This window comes from Fukomys damarensis, unplaced genomic scaffold, assembly GCF_012274545.1.
Source record: "Fukomys damarensis isolate Sample0158 unplaced genomic scaffold, DMR_v1.0_HiC HiC_scaffold_16, whole genome shotgun sequence".
NCBI lineage: Eukaryota > Metazoa > Chordata > Mammalia > Rodentia > Bathyergidae > Fukomys > Fukomys damarensis.
Window position 1 is genome coordinate 25015843 of NW_022900928.1, and position 18717 is coordinate 25034559.

Consider the following 18717-nt stretch of genomic DNA (forward strand, 5'->3'; position numbering starts at 1 on the left):
CAAAATAAAAGAGAGAACTTGGATTACTGATACGTGTAGGGGCAATGAGGATGACAGCTAAAACCCAAAATATGTGTTGTGATCAAAACATACATTAATGTTTAAATGTAAAACTTTTATTATGTGAAAAGACACATTGCCATTAATCCCCTTCAAACTACTCTCCCCTCACTTAGAACGCATTTATCCCTTTGTTCTTGACACTTTTTGAAGCTGTTCTTAAAGTCCTCTTTTATGGGTGTCTTTTCAAGCCTACCATGATGTCGTGAATCAGTTCAAAACATGTAGGATATTTTTGTCAAATAAAAATATTATGGTATGTCCTCATCCACCTTATTCAATAAATCTGGCACCTTACAACTTCTGGCTCTTTTCCAAAGTCAAAATAAAAAGTAAACATTTTGAATCAATTCAGGACATCAAGACACACACAAAATACAACTAAAGACACAAAAGAGGCTTTCCAGAACTGCTACAGAAAATCGTAAGAATGATGGGATAAGAACATTCAAAGTGTGGGGGAGTAATTTAAGGGACATTAGTGGCAATATGACTTTTATTGTAGTACACTTTTTAATTTAAACATTCGTCATAGTTTTCAACCATACCTCATATACACTGGGGAGATTACTCATGCTCACTATCCAATAACAATAGCCAATGTGCTGGCCAGAAACATTAAGGACACTGATTCTTTAGGAGTCAAGATTTCAGTCATTTCACCAAGAAAAGAACACAGAAGTAGCGGCAGTGAGAGAAGGGAATTTGTTACCAAAGGGGAGTTGTCACCACTAGGTCCGTTTTGCTAATTTATTGGTGTGCATATTGTTGAACATAGATAAAACAGCCCTATCTGTTTAGCGGATAAGTAAACTGAAATTTAGATAGGCACCAAGTAGCAGAGTCAGCACTGACTCCATGTTCGCTGTATTGAGACCTCTGTGCTTTTCTACCCCTCAACAATGACTTGCTCTGTGCCGCTAGGAAAACAATAAAAGGTCAGCAAGGATGTGAAATGAAGTCATATCTGAGTGTCTGCAAAGTCAGGTTCAGAACTCTTCTCTCTGGTTTTTTGTTTGTTTGTTTTTATTCTGCTTGGTGGAGCTGTTTATCTTCCTGAAACCAAATCTGAACACAGGAGCACAAACTGGACATAGCTGTCTCCCAATTTCCTTTCACTGAGAAAAATTTCTCTTAAATAGAAATGGAAATTTTAAAGCTTGAAGTATTTTAAGGGCTCCTAAATCTATAATAAATATCAAGAAAGGTTAACTAATGTTTTTCCTTAAGTTATAAGGGACCAAAAAAAAAAAAAGACAAGATGTCTAAATAGGAAGGGATTCAGAATTCCATCCTTACCAGCCTTTCCCTTTTCTCTTGTGCAATTTATATCCAACCCTTTCAAGTTGCTTTGCAGCTTTGCTATCTCCGGGCTGTTACTAAATGAAGACCTTTCCTATACCTTCAACTTCCATGCTCCTATCCCCACAGTGTCACCACAGAAAGTGGGTGTGCTCTATTCAGCCTGAGTTTCATCCCCCGGTAATGTGAGTAAGTATAATAACCCCCAAATCATCAAATTGTTGTGTAGTTTAAATAAAATAACCTGATACCACAGCACTGTTCACAGCAACAGATGAATGCATACACTATATGTACATATAATGGAATATCATTCAGTCTTAAAAAGGAAGGAAATTCTGACATATGATCCTTGAGGACATCATGCCAAGTGAATTGGTCATAAGAGGAAAAATACTTCATGATTTTTCTTATACCAAGCACCTAGAGTGCTCAAATTCATACAGGCAGAAAATAGAATGGTAGTCTCCAAGGACTGAGGGCTGGAAATGGATACATTTAATATTTAAAGGTCACAGATTTGTTTAAGCCCATGGAAATGTTCTAGAGACATGATGGTGGTGGCTGCACAGCACTGTGTATTCAGTGACACTGACTTGCACACCTAACCTTCATGTTCAGAGTATCTCATCACAACTAATAATAATAATTCCCTAGTTCAGTAACAAGAAAGCAGTTGGTGCTTGATAAATGTTAATTCCCTTCTTACCACTCATGGAGATCATGTGGAACAAATCTCTCAGCCTCAGGATTTAGTAAAATGTCAGTCACATGAAAAGGAATTTGTTTCTGGAAGTAGAATTATAAACACATTAGATAGAAACTAATAGGCCATCAGACAGGGTAAAGCCCTCCAGGGAGACTGCAGAAGATGAGAACACATCAAAATTACGGCTGGAGGTGCATCTGAGGAAGAGACTGAAGTCACAATGGCCAGCTTTTTATAATCCCTAAGGGATAAATGGAAGTTTGAGATCACTATACTGCAATTGGTACCACCCTTTTGGGATTTCCCATAGAAGTAAAGCACTATCTCACTAGGGCTGGGTCATCCTCTCCTACCCACTAAAACTGGGGTTACTAAGACTAAAGACAAGATTGACACTATAGGTTATAGACCAAAGTTAACAACGTCATCCATATAGCTAAGCGGCTATACTTGTAATCTTATCGGATGATTATCGTTTGACCTACGTTTTACCCAGCTCAGTGACTTTCCCGTGTAAAACAGAGGTGACCGCTGCACCAACCCACTCGGGTCCCCTCCTGTCCCTGAGGAGCTATTCCTGTTTCCCATTCCTATCCCCCCAGTTCCCAAATGTGTGCGCCTTATTCCTTTGAGCTTGGCACTCCTGAGTTCTTGAGTCAGTTCTCTCTCCATCCCCCCCCCCATCTTTCACACTCTTCAACCTCCATTATTCCTTGGAATTCATTCTTCCATTCCGGGGCACCTGGACTCGACACATCAGTGTGGAGTTATACCTGTCTTGTATCAGTAGGACGTAGATGGTTGCATGAGAGCAGACGCTACTGAAGGACGGAGGGTCCAGATTCAGGGCAACCAGCAGTGTCAAAGAAAGCAACGTGGACTCTTTCATCTTGTAAATTAACTGTAAAAATTGTTATTAAACAACGCTCGGCTGAGCCCCTGCTCAGTCGCAGCCGGCAGCCGCAGAAGCTGCGGGCTCCTCTCCCCGCCCACTGTGGCCCCGCTGCCCTGCTCCGCCTCTCCATTGTGCTCCTCCCCTGGTCTTTCCACTCTTTCTCCTCCCATTGCTCCGCCCCTCCCTGAGAGGAAACTGAAAGTGAAATAGGGAACTGGTGGCCTCGAAGAGTTCCGGGAAAGTGAGGCTCCCTGCTCCGAATCCCCAGAAAAGGTGAGTGGAGCCGGCTCGCCCAGGTACCCCGGCCTGCGTTGGGGACTGCGCTCCCCGACCCAGATTTGAAGAGCTCCTTCCCGCCAGTCGCCACCTGGCACCTGCCGTCCCCTGGGCACCTTCTCCACAGCAGGTTCCGCGCGCCCCCAGCCCAGGCTTCCTCCTGGCCGGCCTGAGCGGAGGGTGGGCTCTGAAAGTGACTTCCGAGTGCCCTGGAAAGAGCTGGGCTGCTCTGAGGCTGGCACCTGAGCTGGGAGAACCGGAACCACAGTAACCCAGACCGGGGAACCCAGTGAGACTCTCAGCCCGGAAAGTGATAGCCCAGAGGAGCAAGATGTTCCGATAGAAATATGTGAGGGTTCAGGATGCTTTATGCCCTAGAGGAAATTTGGAGCAGCTCAAAGAGCCCAGGTAGTGTTCAGCACACGTATACCTACGTACATATGTATGTAATATGCATTTTATATAGGAATATATCAAAATAAATAAAGCTTCCCTTAAGATGTGATACGATCTGTGGAGAAAAATGAGCTTTTAGGTGATTTTGTGGTTGTGCCACCACCACAGAGTGTACTTACACAAACCCGGGTGACAGCCCATCCCACGTCTGGGGGTGTAGTGTGGCCTATTGCTCCACTGTTGTACAGCCAGCCCTTCACTGACCAAAGCATCATATGTGGCATGTGGCCTCGTGTACACCTGATTCTTGCCATTGTTGTAAAGATGAATGCAGATGTATGCGAAGCAGGTAGCACCTCTGGAACATGGAAGTTGCATGGCCAGTGGTCGCTGTTGTGATTAGCTTCTTAGCAACATGGAGGCTTGGTAGAACGAGATGGGAGAAAATGCTTGGGAAAAGTCTGGATACTGAGGATTTAAGCCCAGGTAGGTGTGGTGAAAATAGAATTGTCAACAACTTTCTCTCTGCAGTTCCAACAGTTTTCTCTGCCTCTACTGGAGACTGTTTCTCCTCTGCCTAACTAGATCAGTGGGCAGACTGCAGAGAAGAGGGTCCTGATATTCAGATTGGTATTCTCACCTTTCTTGTTCCCACCCCTCCAGTTCATCCTCCTGTGTGTTCTCTCCTTTGCCTTGTTTTTCTCATGTAAACCTTCTAATTTCTCTTTTCCCTTTCCTCTCCACCAAGCCCGCTCAAGGTCTCCATAGTGGTGCACACCTGGCACAGTGCCCCATGGCCTCTGCAAAGCCCTTGGCAATGATGTGGGAGGAGGTAACCTGCTGTATCTGCCTGGATCCCATGGTGGAACCTATGAGCATTGACTGTGGCCACAGCTTCTGCCGGGAATGCATATCTGAGGTGGGGAAAAGTGGAGGTGGTGTCTGTCCAGAGTGCCGGCAGTGTTTTCTTCTCAAGAACTTCAGGCCCAATCGGCAGCTAGCCAACATGGTGGACATGCTCAGACAAATGAACCAGGATGCCAAGCAGGGCACACAGGAGGAACAGTGTGTGGTACATGGAGAGAGGCTTCACCTGTTCTGTGAGAAAGATGGGCAGGCCCTCTGTTGGGTGTGCGTCCAATCCAAGAAACACCAAAAGCACACCATGGTCCCTCTTGAAGATGCAGCTCGGGAGTACCAGGTGAGCTGTAGCACAAGACACAAACAAGGAGTATGTTGGGCCCTGATGAGTACCTTGTTCCCCTGACTGGGTAGTGGGAGAAAGTCACTGCTAGAGTTGAAAAGTTGGGAAAAGGAGAGATACTTCGTTCCCTCACTGAGAGAAAACTGCAGATTAAACATAACCTTCTCATTCCTGAAGAGCAAGACATATGCTATGGAAAAAATGCTACACAGATCATGTTTTCTTATAGCCTCCTGGTTAATTATATGTGAGTAGTGCTCCCATTCTGCCACCCCAAGAATTTAGCTGTTTTGAAAAACACATTAGTCTTGTTCCCAAGTCCCCCTATCTTAGTCCCCCTAAGAGAATTCCTTCTTCAATCAGTGTCTAGTCCTTATTCCTCCTCTGCACTTAGCTTTTTCTAAGAACCAGTATACTCTAACCCCAACCCACACCACTACTCCTTAGTCTGATTGGAGAGTAACGTTCTATCTTTCGCTACAGGAGAAGATCCAAGTGGCATTAGAGAAACTGAGAAGACAGCAAGAATTGGTTGAGAAGTTTGAAGTGGATCTTGCAGTGAAGAGAGCAGACTGGAAGGCAAGAGTCAGGCTGGGCAAGGTCCAGGGTGTTGAACTCAAGAAACCCTTAACCATAGCTCTGCCTATGTGGGGAATTATGGAATTAGTACAACTCACATTCCAAGAACCACCTGACTTCTAGGTCTTCAGATAGAAGGAGATAAAAAGACTGGAGACTCAAAGGAGAGTTGTCAATCAGGCACAAAGATGCAAAATCATTAAAGAAGGTGCTGGAGGTTCAGGCTGTACTTTAAAGCTCTCTACTGTCTCAGCCCAGTCTCAGGAAGGATAGAAGTATCCCAGAAGAGAAGCTTAACTATTATGCATTGTAGGAAATGGCAAGAGCTGTGAAGATCAGACTGAAGGGATCCGTCAGAATCTCAATTAGGAAAACCAGTCTGACTAGGTGCTTGTCCATTTCCAGGTCACTGATCCAAAGTATAATGGAGCCGGGGATTTAGCTCAGTGGTTCCGGAGCCTGCAAGCACAAGGACCTGAGTTCGATCCCAGTACCGAAAAAACAAAAACAAACAAAAGTATAATGGAGAGTTAAAGCCTCTTCCACACACTAGTGGTTTGCAAGTAGAGGTGGGGTGTGTCCAGGAATAAAGAAGTGTAGGAGGTATTCATAGCCAGTACACCCCAGCAAAAGAAAATTTGGGATTAAGGAAGCCTGAGTCAGTCTGTGGTAGCAATTCTGTGTGGTCTACTCCAGTTACTATCAGGAGAGTACAAGAAAAGTGTGTCTCAAGGCCCTCCTTTCCCCAAGACTTAGGAATGGTATAGTGAGCATTTCTTTATGTGAAGTTGTTGGATGTGGGTACAGGTTTTACTCTGCCTGTAACTTACTAAGATGCAAAGATAGAGGGACTCATTTGGGCAGTGACTGTGTTTTTGGAAGAGGTTAAAAAAAGTATCTGCTATTACCATACATTGATTGATATAGCTGTGGTTGTAGGTTAGCTGCAGTGGATTCCCTCAAATCAGTGCTATTCTCCCTTACTCCCAGAAGTCTCCTGTACTCACCTACCTCAGCAAAATTGTGCATGTGTGTGTATATAGTCCCAGATATAATCGGAGTGGCGAGTCTCCAGGGTTAGAAACAGGTACCAACACCTCTGTACTCAGAGCTTAAGAAATTTTGGTTAATCCACTTCTCTCTCTCCTTTGACACTAAAGAGGGAAATTGAGACACACAAATCGAGGATTCATGCAGAGTTTGTGCAGCAGAGAAACTTCCTGTGTGAAGAGGAACAGAGGCAGCTGCAGAAGCTGGAAAGAGATGAGAGGGAGCAGCTGAGAATTCTGGGGGAAACAGAGACTGAAATGACCCAACAGAGCCAGGCCCTGCAGGCACTGATCTCAGAGCTGGAGCAGAGGAGTCGGGGCTCTGCACTAGAGCTGCTGCAGGTAAGACCAGAATCTCAAGGAGTAACTGAGAAAAAGTCAGAGCTCTCTTGAGCCACTCTTAGAGCCAGCTGCATCCTAATCCAGAATCTTGTTAAATAAACTAGAATTCAGACCCTTAAATGCTTTCTATGCAAGGCACAAAATGATACAAGTGTAAGAGGGAATATTCTGTCCAGTAATTGACAGAAATAAACGTGGCTGGTAACTGCCTACTCCTCCACCAAGTGTGGGAGCTTGAGAAAGCTCTATAATTTTTCTGAGCATCAGGTTTCTCATTTGTTAAGTGGATATTATATCATTATATACCTCAGAATATTTGTAATTATTAAATGATAAAATCCATTTTAGCTCTTAGATAAATGTCTGGCCATCAGAAGATTTTAATAAATATAACACTAGAAGCTGAAAGTTAAGAGAAAGAAGCCCAAATCTAGCCCTGCTACCAGTTCTCTCCATAACTCTAAGTTAAACCATTTTCCTTTCCAAGACCCAGTTTCTCCAATAGTGAAACAAGAAAGAGTGCGCTAAGTAACTAGAGTTCGCTTAATGTTAATTAGAAATGTGTCCTATACTTGCTGTTATTTTTGTGAACAAACAAAATGACTTTAACATGGTATTTTTCTTCAGTTGGTCTCCTCCTAGTTGAATGAAGTTAGTTGTAAAAGAAATTTTTCCAAAGCAATATTAGCCAAGTAATCGTGCACTAACGTTCCTGACATTGTTTTCTAACTTACTTCGTAACAGTGCCTGCAGATTCTTCAGTAGCACACATGACATGTCAGGCTTCAGTTGGGTGCTACTATTAGCCCATCTTAAGATGAGCAGACTAGATCTGGGGATGTAGTTCAGTGGTAGAGTCCCTGCCTACCATATGTGAGGCCCTGGATTCAATCCCCAACACTACTAAAAGAAAAAAAAAAAAAACTAAGGAACAGAGAAGAGAATGAGAAAGAAACTAAAACTAAATATTTAATCAATTCCCCCTGAGTAGGAAGAGGTAGAGTTAAGATTAAAAGGGCCGGGGATTTACCTCAGTGGTGCCTCTGGCTGCCTTGCAAGCGCAAGGACCCAAGTTCGATCCTCAGTACAAAAAAAAAAAAAGATTAAAGTACATGCATAACTTTTTGAAAAGCATCAGTGTGTATGGTACTTAAGACCATCTTGCATCCATCAATGATATATTCACCTCACTTTGGAAAACTAACTATGACTAGATGGTCTTAGAACTCCCTCCTGCTTTAACATTATACTGTTCTTTTCCCGTACCTTCCCTGTCTCTCAGATTCATTATTCCTTTCTGGTTTGCATGGGCTTGACTTGGCAGGCTCTCTGGACTTTCTGGTACCCTTTTTGCCTGGGCTTAGGAGCCTCCCAGTTCCTACGGAAGGGCGCCCAACCTTTGCAACCTAAGAGTCCCAGTTCAACTGACGTCACAGAAAGGAGGGGGCAACATTAACCACAACACAAAACAAAAACAAAGCTTTAGCTGACAACCCTTCCTCTCCAGGCAACAGAAACACTCAGGTGAGCAGGAACAATCTCTAGTATCCTATTCTGGCCAGTTGCTCCCTGTGATGCTAAGCTGGGCTCTTTGCTCTCTTCAGCCCTCTTTTTCCAGTCTCTTCCCTTCAAGAAGCTGGTCTTTCTAATTTAGTTCCCCAATCAGAGTCCTTAAGCTGGTGATCCTTCATTAGGTATAGATCACAACCAAGCTGCATTTCTGGTTACCCCACAAAGAATAGGGAAGAACGGAGTCCTCAGGGTCACTCACCCACAGGACTAGAGTCTCGGTGGCAAACCAGAAATCGCAGAACTTATTTTCTCTCTCTCTCTTTTTTCTTCTTAGGAGGTGACAATTCTCCTGAAGAGGTAAGGAGAGATTTTCTCTGCTAGAGGAGAAGGTGGCAAAAAGCAAAAAGTTACTGTCTTAGACATAGATGCACTGAAGTTTCCCTCATTTACCTCCCTACTCTCAAAGACCCTCTATAAAACATTGTCTCAGAAAGCTAATAAATGGATATCTCAATTGGTAAATTGTCCAAGGTAATTGGACTATAACATCTTCATGCAGTAAAGCCCAACAAATTGGAATATTCTGGAAAGTTCTGAGTCCACTGTCTGCTGAGACTTCTTCCTGCCTTGGACTGTATCCAGTTACAGACCTCTGAATGATCTGTGAGTAAGCCCCACAGCATAGGCAGGACTCCTCACGGTTCCCCCACAGAAGTGACTCAGTCCGTTATCATGTGACTTGCCTGCAAAATGAATGAAAAGGCAGCTGCATAGTAAACTCAGGCTTGGAGAGAAGATACAGGATGTCCACCTGCTAGAGGCATGAAAACAGGAACTTCTGTATAGAAACCAAGTATACTTTTCTCGCCTCTTCCCTGGACACTTGAACATGAGATGTTTGCAAATTTATATTGAGTTAAATTATCAGTCCTCAGCCAAGGAGGTTATTAAGGTCTAGAATAGACAGTAGAAGTGCATGACATGAGTTTCAAATTCTCTTCCCCCCAGGAGTGAGTCCTGGAACCTGACAAAGATGGACATTGCCTCCCCACCCCTGAGCAGTGTGTGCTGCGTTCCGGGGCTGAAGAAGATGCTGAGGATGTGTGGAGGTGAGGTGACCTCTAGGAGTTGTAGGGCTGGTGCAGAGCATGATGAGAGTGTAGGAGGATCCCAGGATTGGGGAGAACAGACAGCAGCACAGAGGGGAGATGGCAGGTCCAGTGGAAGGACACAGACCGAGGCAAGGAATGTTCCCTCAAAGGAGTGGCTGGGGACATCTCCTCATGGTGAGGTTTGGGGTAACCCTCTCACCCTGGAGTTTACACTAGCGCCCCCCAGCGTTACTGATCCAAGGCCTGCCTGTGGTCTCTTTCTGCAGTACACATCACTCTGGATGAAGACACCGCCAATCAGTGGCTTGTTCTTTCAGAGGATCGGAGACAAGTGAAGTTCGGAGATACCCGACAGCCAGTGCCTGAAAATGAAGAGCGATTTGATAATTATCCCATAGTTTTGGGTGCCCAAAGTTTCAATTCTGGAAAATTTTACTGGGAGGTAGATGTGACAGGAAAGGAGGCCTGGGACCTAGGAGTTTGCAGAAACTCTGTGCAGAGGAAAGGAATTTTTTTGCTGAACCCTGGGAATGGCTTCTGGACAATTTGGTTGTGGAAAAAAGAAGAATACTACGCTGGCACCTATCCCCAGACTCCCCTCCACCTTCAGGTGCCTCCGCACCAAATCGGAATTTTCCTGGACTGTGAGGCTGGTATTGTCTCCTTCTACAATACCACTGACCATGGTTCCCTCATCTATACCTTCTCTGAATGTGCTTTTGATGGACCTGTACGGCCCTTCTTCAATCCTGGTTTCAATGACAATTTAAGAAATTCAGCCCCTCTGACCCTCTGTCCACTGAAAATGTGACAATCAGGATCCACTGTTGATGGCTTTCTCGGGATACTGCCACCCTCTCCAGTTGGTGCCTCTTCTTGGCTGCAGACCCTGCCTCTCTTTCCCATGAAAGAGCCACCTTGTCTCTGTAGAGGTAGCAGCATCCCAGCAAACAGGCTTTAAGAAGGACGCCCTGAAGGAGGTCAGTGTCTGAGGCAGGAGGGTCACCGCAAGTTCAGAGCCAGCCTGGGCTACATAGTGAGTTGAAGGCTAGGCTGAACTGCAAGACCCTGTCTCACAAAACCAAGTCAATATCACATGACCTTCAACATCAGTGTGCCTGCTTTGGACTCCCTCCAGTGAAACAGACTGCATATTTAGCCCAACTCCCCTGTGTCAGCCAAAACATTTTTCTGCCACCTTTGTGTGACTTACTTGTTTGTTCTCTGCATCTCTAAGCTGTTTACCTTTGGTCAGATCTCTGTTACATTTTTCATAGTTTACAAAAGGGCTCTTTAAATAAAAAATTCTGCCTCTGTCTGTCCTGTTCGGTCCTTGTTCTTAAACCCAAAATACTTAACAACTCTAAACATGGTTAATGTTGATGTGTCTGAAATATTGCATATGTTTTTCTTTTCTGCCTGAAATGCCCTACCCACTTCTGATTTGAAGAATGCAGTAAAGAATATTTTCTGTAATTCCCCTTAGCAGTCTGTATGGTGATAGAAGGTTATCTAAGCTTTGATCATTTCCCAAAGGGACGTTACTTCACACTGAGGAAACTCCTGTTTTGAAAGAAAATCCCATCCAGGGGCTCATAAAGCTCTCTGGACCTCTGCCATCCATGCTCCTCAAAGATCTCAGACACTTTCTGTGTGTTCTCAGATTAACAGTGACAGCATTGAAGGTCCTGGAGCTCTGTCTATGGAAGCCCAAGGCTGGGATGCTCCCTAATTTCAATGTTCTCGTAAAGTGGCAAATTCCTACTCCCCCTAGAACATCCGGTTCTAACCTCGTTCCACGCTGAAATGTCTCCATACTGTCTCTATTAGGGTGTACTAGAGAAGGAGCGTTATGTGCACTGGTTGTGACCATATCCACAGTTATGAAGAGGTTTTGAGCCTGGAGAAATCTGACAGCATGAATTCCAAGTGAGCAGTTGAGGCCTAGAAAACTAGAAGGACCCAGTCTATCCAGAAGCTTCTGCAGAAAATTACAACCTGTCAGCCAAGGTGAGGGGAGGCTGTGGAAGTGAAAACATGCCAGCAGGAGTGATAGGTATGAGTTTTATCTCCTTCCTGTATGACCAGGCTGCATTCTCCCAAACTCCCTTCCCCATCTGCTGAATGACTTGGGGTGGAAACAAAATGGAAAGACATGAAAAATCCAAACAAAGGAGCTATCTTAAGTGCCTGGGATCAGCCATTAGCAAGTCCTCTCAAGCATCTTCAGCTAGGTAATGCCTGTGCCTCTGAAGCAAGGGTCTCAGGATGGGAGGGCAGGGAGAAAAGGAGCAGGGACTACAACAGGGTCAAATGGCAACCTCTAGGAAGAGAAGGGTGAAAGGGAATAGCGACACTCAACAACTAGGCCACACACACACCGAGAGGTCCGACTGGAGATTTTATTCAAGGGGTGGGAGTAGAGAGAGAGAGGAGGAAGAAGAAGAGAAGAATAAAGAAAGGAAGGTCCTTTTATCAGCCTTGGGCTGGGCTATTGCTTATTTATGAGGAGTGAACTACTTTTAACCTATCACAGGCCAGGTTGCCTTTTATGGATCCAGCCCTGCAGAGACAGGTTTCAACTTATCTGTCCCTCTTTGGCCTTGGTGGGAGGGAAACTAAAGATAAGAACATGAGGTCATTTTTGGAGCCAAGAAGTAGGAAAATGCAGCCTGTGATGGCAGCGTCACAGCATACTTTAACATGATCAATTCCCTAACAAAGGGCCCAGCATCTGACCTCCTCTTCGGCCAGAGATCCAGAAGGGTGGGGCCAGTCTCTGAGGTCAGAAGCCAGGGACGGAACACAGGCTTCCTCTAGAGCAGTGAGGGAGAACATTTTAGGGATGAAGTTGCCCAGACTACAATCCAGACTCACTTATTTGTCACAAAGTGCCAACCGCAGTTAAACCTGAAAGTTTGATGGCTGGGGTGATGCTGCGGCATCTTGGCTGACTGGGATGCCTTGGCTCCTGTGCCTATGGCCAGGGCACTGTGTACCCACTGTGCCATCACTGCTCTAGAGACAAATATGTTGCAACTTCCTAACCTTCTCTTTCCTTCTCTCAAACCTTTATGTCACCATTTATTCCCTTGGTTCTCTGACAAAAAGAAACTTCTCCCTGTTCTCACCCCTTCCTTTCCTCCCAGATTCATACTCCTCAACCCTGAATGGTTCTGCCTTGTCTCATTCTCCCCTACCCCATTTTCCTTTGAATTGCTCTCCTACCACTGAGTCCTCTGATCACCACCGCCCCCAACACATCTATGCGCACACCTTGTTCTCAGCCATCTGTTCTTGGACTCACCTTTAACCTAGATCCCTGAAAGCTGCTGGTAGGGTCTATCAAGTAAACACACACACACATTCTCACATTCTCTCTCTCTCTCTTTCTCTCTCTCTCTCTCTCTCTCTCTCTCTCTCTGTCTCTCTCTCTCTGGTTAAAGATGACCCTCAAACCCCTGAGGCTGATCTCCCTGGGTCTCCTGAAGAAATACAAAGTTCAAGCCAGGTGAGAGGCTACAGGTGGGGAGAGTTAAGGTATGGAAGTGGTTGCAGGGAATGAGTGTCTGCACTCACACGGATGTTTCTTTGTAAACACAATTTCCTCCTAGCCACAGTTCCTAAGGCCCATGGATTGGGCTGGAGCTCCCCCCAACCACATCCTGCTCATAATGCTGTTGGTTAAAGAAAATTTTAGATACTACCGTCCTCTCTCAATGCGAAGTGCTTTCTCAGAGAGCCAGAATGTGACCACATCCTATCTTGCTTGGCCTTCTGATTCTTTCTTTCTGTTCCAGTGGAAGGGAGTGTTGAATATCTGTTTGGCCCCAGCCCTGGAGGTGAAGAGCCCACAGCCCACTCCGGGTCTCTGTGTATAGAGTTAGCCTGAACAGCAGGGAGCAGCAGCCACATGTAGAGTCGGTTCTTCCTTCTGGGGAGTAGGGATGCTAAGTCCTATGGTCATATTGTCTGAGAAGGATGTGGATACTCACTGGCGCTTGACCATTTCCTCCCCTGTGCCTAAACACAGTGCTACGGACACATCAATTTCTCTAGAAGTAATTAGAACAAATACCAAAGTCCAGCTGAAAAGTTTACTTGGATTGATAATGGGAAAATATCATACTTTGGTCTGTGTAAGAATAAGTATTAACATAGACTCTACTTCTGGAAGCGACTGATACAATAGACTCAGCAAGAAGTCATTTCCTGTTGTGTTTAGAAGGTGTATTGATTCTCCCTTCCCTTCCTCCTTTTGCACTCTGAAAATCTTTAAGATTCTTTGGAAATTCGAGGAGGTAGAAGGTCCAAGAGGGAGCCCAAATAATGCCATGCTGGTTTTCTTGAGTATCTGACATGTTTGGGTTTTCTTACATTTTTATCAATATTGAGAAAATACATATATATGCAAACCAATGGTTTCTTTTGCAACATACAATATACACCTGTATCATCTGAGAAAAAGGCATTTAGGATCCTGTCCTTGAAATGCTTTCTGTTTCCATGGCTTCTGCGAAGACAGAATTGTAAGTATGCCCTTACTGGACTATCTGCCTAAGTGTGCTCTCAAAGACAATGAGAAGCCAGCAAACTAGTATTTATTATCTACAAAGAGAAACTGACTTCCTGCCCCAAGTTGAAATCAGCTGTTTCTTGGAATGCTATTCATACAGTGGAACAAAGCAAACTAATGATGTCATCGCTGTGTATAGAACTTTAACCTGTGAAATCCCCCACCCTGTAATGGCTGGGTATGGAAAAGCTCAGAGGAGGCTGTGCCAGTTAATCTAATTGTCACTTTGACTAAATTAAGTGACTCCTGGAGACCCTCAGACTCTAATTAATCTTAATTGTCAACTTGACTGAATTAAGAGACTCCTCAAATGGTAAGTGGGTCATGGGGACACTGTACTCATTAGTGGATCAGATGTGCTATTACAGGCAGGGCCCAGTTAGAAGAGATGGATCCTGGGGACTGTGCCTTTGAAAGATGTATCCATCTCTCTGGTGGTCTGCTTCCTGGCTTCCAGGAATTGGGCAGCTTTTTTCTACCATGCCCTTCCACCATGATTCTGTCTTGCAGCCAGCCAAGCAGGGACTGAAACTTCTGAAACCATGAGCCAAAACTGAACTTCTTCCTTAACCGTGGGTGTGAGGTATTTTGTCCCAGTAACAGGACAGCTGACAGGTACATATGCTGTATATAATCCAGCCAGCCACCACCCAGTACTGTGATTTGCTAGTGGTTTTCTGTCCAGCCATCAAATTCACCATGAAGCCCTATGCTTTCAGTAAAAAAATCTTAATCTAGCCCATTCTTTTCTGTTCATACCCATTAAGTTTTAATAAAACCTATTTCTCACACACTATCTCTGGTATTCTCTTGGGTCTCTCAGCAACCAACTCAACTGCTGCCATGTAGCTGGACTCTGGGGAAGATAACCTGTAGCAGAAACCATACCCAGAACCAGATCATTACCAGCACCTCAAGAGGAGCTCCCTTGGTGTCACAACTCACAATGCTCACTGTCCTCATATATCAAGCATACATTTATTTTAATTTTTGAACACTACACAAATAGAATTATACAGAATATAGGCCCCTATTGTCTAGTAACTAGATCCAATTTGGCTTCATAGTGTTCATAACTCAACATTAGGTTTGCAAGATTTATAATTATTCTTGTAAGTGCAATCTGCTCACTGTCATTGCTATTTCATAATTCATTGTTTGAACGCACGACATTTTACTTATCTATTCTATGACTAATGGCATTGAAATAATCTCCAGTTTGAGAATATTAAAAATATAAATGTCATAAATATTTGTAAAAATATAAGGAATATAAAGATGTTTATCACACTACTTCTAAGATCATAGTGAACATTGTCAGAGCTTCTATAAACCCTTACAAAATGTCTTCCCACTACAGCAATAGTGTGACATTCTTGATCCCATTTATATACCATATGCAATAAATATGAATGTAATTGTATGAATATATTTGGCGAATGTGTGTATGTGTAAATTCTACACATACATTTGAGGGGTAGCTATCTAGCAGTATTCAGATGATATCAGACTTATGATGGTTTGACTTACAAGTTTATTTTACCATGGTATGAAAGCATACCTGTTTATTGATTTTCACATTCAGTGGAGCAGTCTGTAAATTACATGAGGTGTTCAACACTTTTTTATAAAACAGACTTTATGTTAGATGATTTTGCCCAACTATGGGCTAATCAAACTGTTCTGAGAATTTTCAGGCAGGCTAAACTAACATGTGATGTTTCTTATCTAAAAGAGAATCTTAAATTGTCTCTAACAGATATGAAAAGCATTAGGACATATAGAAAGATGTTAGCAACCTTGAAAATAGTCTATTGATAAAAGTTATTTTTTTTCTCATTGAGTTTATTGGTACATTTTAGGTATACAGTACAGTTACATTCATCATTGGGATCTTGTACCTTTACATGACAGGTCTTGGTTCTCATTCTTCCCCTTGTCCCTGCCCTCCCTTCACCCCCTTCTCCCTTCCCTATTTATAAACACTTTATCTCCATTTTTTTATTTTCTCATTTTTTATAAAAGTTATTTCTAATACTGTACAGAAATGAGATCCTATGAAGGAAAAAAAAAGGGCAGAAAAGATCCAGGGATGAAACCTCAGGCAAAGTGGAATTACAAAACTAAATCAAAATAAATTAGCAGAGTCAGCCAGTGCTTGCTGATAAACAGAAAGGAGAATATGGAAGAGAACGCATGAAATACACTAGGAGATGGCTAGCTTGTGAATGACAAGTTCATGGAGAAATATGGGGGAAAGGAAAGTGCCAACTATAAAATCAGCTTTTCTACTTCTCTGTGTTTCTGTCTTGGGTTTAACCACTGTAGACAATGGTTTGCTTCCTTCAATTTATATAATGATGGGAAGAAACTATCATAGTGATGCAAATTTAAATCTCGTTTCTCAAAACTTGAATAATGTGGCACATCAGATTACTTCAATTCCTGGAGAAGCATATTACACAGATGAACAACTCCTCCTGGTCTCTACTGAAAGGAAACAAGAGATTTCCTAGTATCTCACTTTTCCCTCCAACTCATAGTCACTAATCAGTGATATAGGTGTATCCTTACTTGTCACATTAAAACTATCTCAAGAAGTGAGGGGTTTTACCAGCACTAACATCACTGATTAAGGTTTTCCTTCAAAATTCAAATAAAGTCTGTTTTCCTGATCTTCCCTTTGAATTATTAGCAAATTATTATACCAAAATTTTAAAGATAAGCTAAAGCAGAAAGGGGAAGAAGAATTTAAAATGTGTCCACAGTTTAGTCCATGTTATATATAGTCAAGTTTCCATTAATACTCTAGTTGTATCATAGCCCTATAATAAAGATGCAATCAGGACATAAGAAATTTTAACATTATGACATTTCCCCCAATATCTAAGTCAAACTGAAATGTATTCAAGTAATCTCAAATGTATGTAAATGATTGTATTAATATAGATTCTGTCTGTTTTCAAAATGGAAATAAAGTTTCTGAAAATAGGGAAGGGAGGAGCAGGTGAAGGGAGAGCAGGGGTATGGGGAAAAATTGAGAACCAAGACCTGTCATGTAAAGGTACAAGATCCCAATGATGAATGTAACCATACTGTATACCTAAAATGTACCAATAAACTCAATGAGAAAAAAATATATAGAGAGAGAGAGATTCTGTATAACCATACTATACCTAAAATGTACCAATAAACTCAATGAGAAAAAAATATATAGAGAGAGAGAGATTCTGTCTAGAAGTTTTCATTGTGATGCTCTGGATAAGTTCATTGTGGGTTAATTTTTCTTGATTGCTTTGGTTTTGATATCCATCTTTTTCTGGTACCTTCCACATGTGCTAAGAAGAATCTCCATATCTCTCCATGATCAAACACACCACTGTCATCATGAGTGAAGCCAGGATCAAACCTAATGCTAATCCAAACACTCATGTTCTTTCCTAAACCTCCTCAAGGTCAAATGGCAATCTGATGTTCAGAATCATGACAAGTCACTGTGCTCACTATCAGAGGAACTCTGTTGATTCATAAGCCTCTACAAATTAGTCATAAAAAATGTAAAGCCCTAAATTGATAAATATACCATCTGATCAAACTCAGCATTTTTTCCACTGTGAGGATAAAGTACTAAGCACATGCTCTCAAATCTGTCTGGTTTTGATCCCATAAATGATGGGATTCAGCATGGGTGGAGCCAACATGCAGACTTTGGCTAGCAGAATGTGGGTATGGAGAGGGACATGATGCCTAAACCTCTGGGTACTTATGGTAAAATGCCAGGCAGGTAAATCATAGAAATGACCCCAACATGAGAGCCACATGTGCCCAGAGCCTTTTGCTGAGCTCCTCTGGAGGGGAGGTGGAAGACTGCATAGAGGATGAGGCTGTAGGAAACTAAGATGAGCAAGGCATCTAGCAGTACAGTAGAGAGAAGGACAGACAAGCCATACCAGACATTGACATGAATATTAGCACAAGCAAACTTGGCAACAGCCATGGCAGCAGATTGCTATGATAGAAAGGCAGTCGTTTTACCAGGAACATATCTGAGAGAAACACACAGAAGCTTCTCAGGACCACAGTCACGCCAATCCTATAATCACTGCACGATTGAGCACTGTGCTATAGTGCAGCGGGTCACTGATGGGCACATAGTGGTCAAATGCTATTGCCAACAGAAACCCTAATTCAGCAATGAAGGTAGCGTGGATGAAGAAGATTTGGGTGACACAGCTATCAAGGGAGATTGCTCCTGCATGAAACCAGAATATGGCCAGGGCCTTGGGCACAGTGGTAGTAGACAGGTTGAAGTCAGCCAAAGCCAGAATGCAAAGGAAGAGGTACATGGGTTCATGGAGGCTGTGATCAGTCATGACAACAAAGACGAGGAGGTTATTGCCAAGGAGGGTAACAAGGTAAGAAATAATAAAGGGAAGGGAGATGCCCAGAAGAATGAAGAATGAGTGGCTGGTACCAGTGTAGGTGAGGATTGCCATGCCCAGGGCAGGTCTCTGGAATGTTGGTGTGTAGAATTTGGCAGTCACTTCTCTCTCGCCAAAAATCTGAATGGAGTTAGGATAGAGGAAGAGAAAACAGATAATTTTTGACAGGACAAAGCAGTAAAAATCACCCTGGTCAGCAAGTCAGGAGATGTGGACAAAAATTCCTTACCATTCTATTCACTAGCTGTGTGATCTCAATAAAC

General features: G+C 43.2%; 1 protein-coding gene and 1 pseudogene across 1 annotated transcript; one reads left to right on the forward strand and one right to left on the reverse strand.

Moving 5' to 3' along the window:
* The first annotated feature begins 3159 nt into the window (after positions 1 to 3159).
* On the forward strand, positions 3160 to 10782 carry Trim21 (tripartite motif containing 21). The gene is made up of 7 exons (XM_010603158.2): positions 3160 to 3239; positions 4387 to 4839; positions 5326 to 5421; positions 6582 to 6812; positions 8659 to 8681; positions 9333 to 9433; positions 9703 to 10782. Exons 2-7 carry the CDS (start codon positions 4432 to 4434, stop codon positions 10245 to 10247), a joined length of 1404 nt encoding a protein of 467 aa, XP_010601460.1. The 5' UTR covers positions 3160 to 3239; positions 4387 to 4431; the 3' UTR covers positions 10248 to 10782.
* Positions 10783 to 17608: 6826 nt separating this feature from the next.
* On the reverse strand, positions 17609 to 18508 carry LOC104847763 (annotated as a pseudogene).
* Positions 18509 to 18717: the final 209 nt, after the last annotated feature.

Excerpts from the sequence above, each read along its gene's own strand:
- Trim21 (XM_010603158.2), top strand. The coding sequence starts at position 4,432 with ATGGCCTCTGCAAAGCCCTTGGCAATGATGTGGGAGGAGGTAACCTGC. Across the intron at positions 4,840-5,325 it reads ATGCAGCTCGGGAGTACCAG|GAGAAGATCCAAGTGGCATT; the intron begins GTGAGCTGTAGC and ends CTTTCGCTACAG. Across the intron at positions 9,434-9,702 it reads GATGCTGAGGATGTGTGGAG|TACACATCACTCTGGATGAA; the intron begins GTGAGGTGACCT and ends CTCTTTCTGCAG.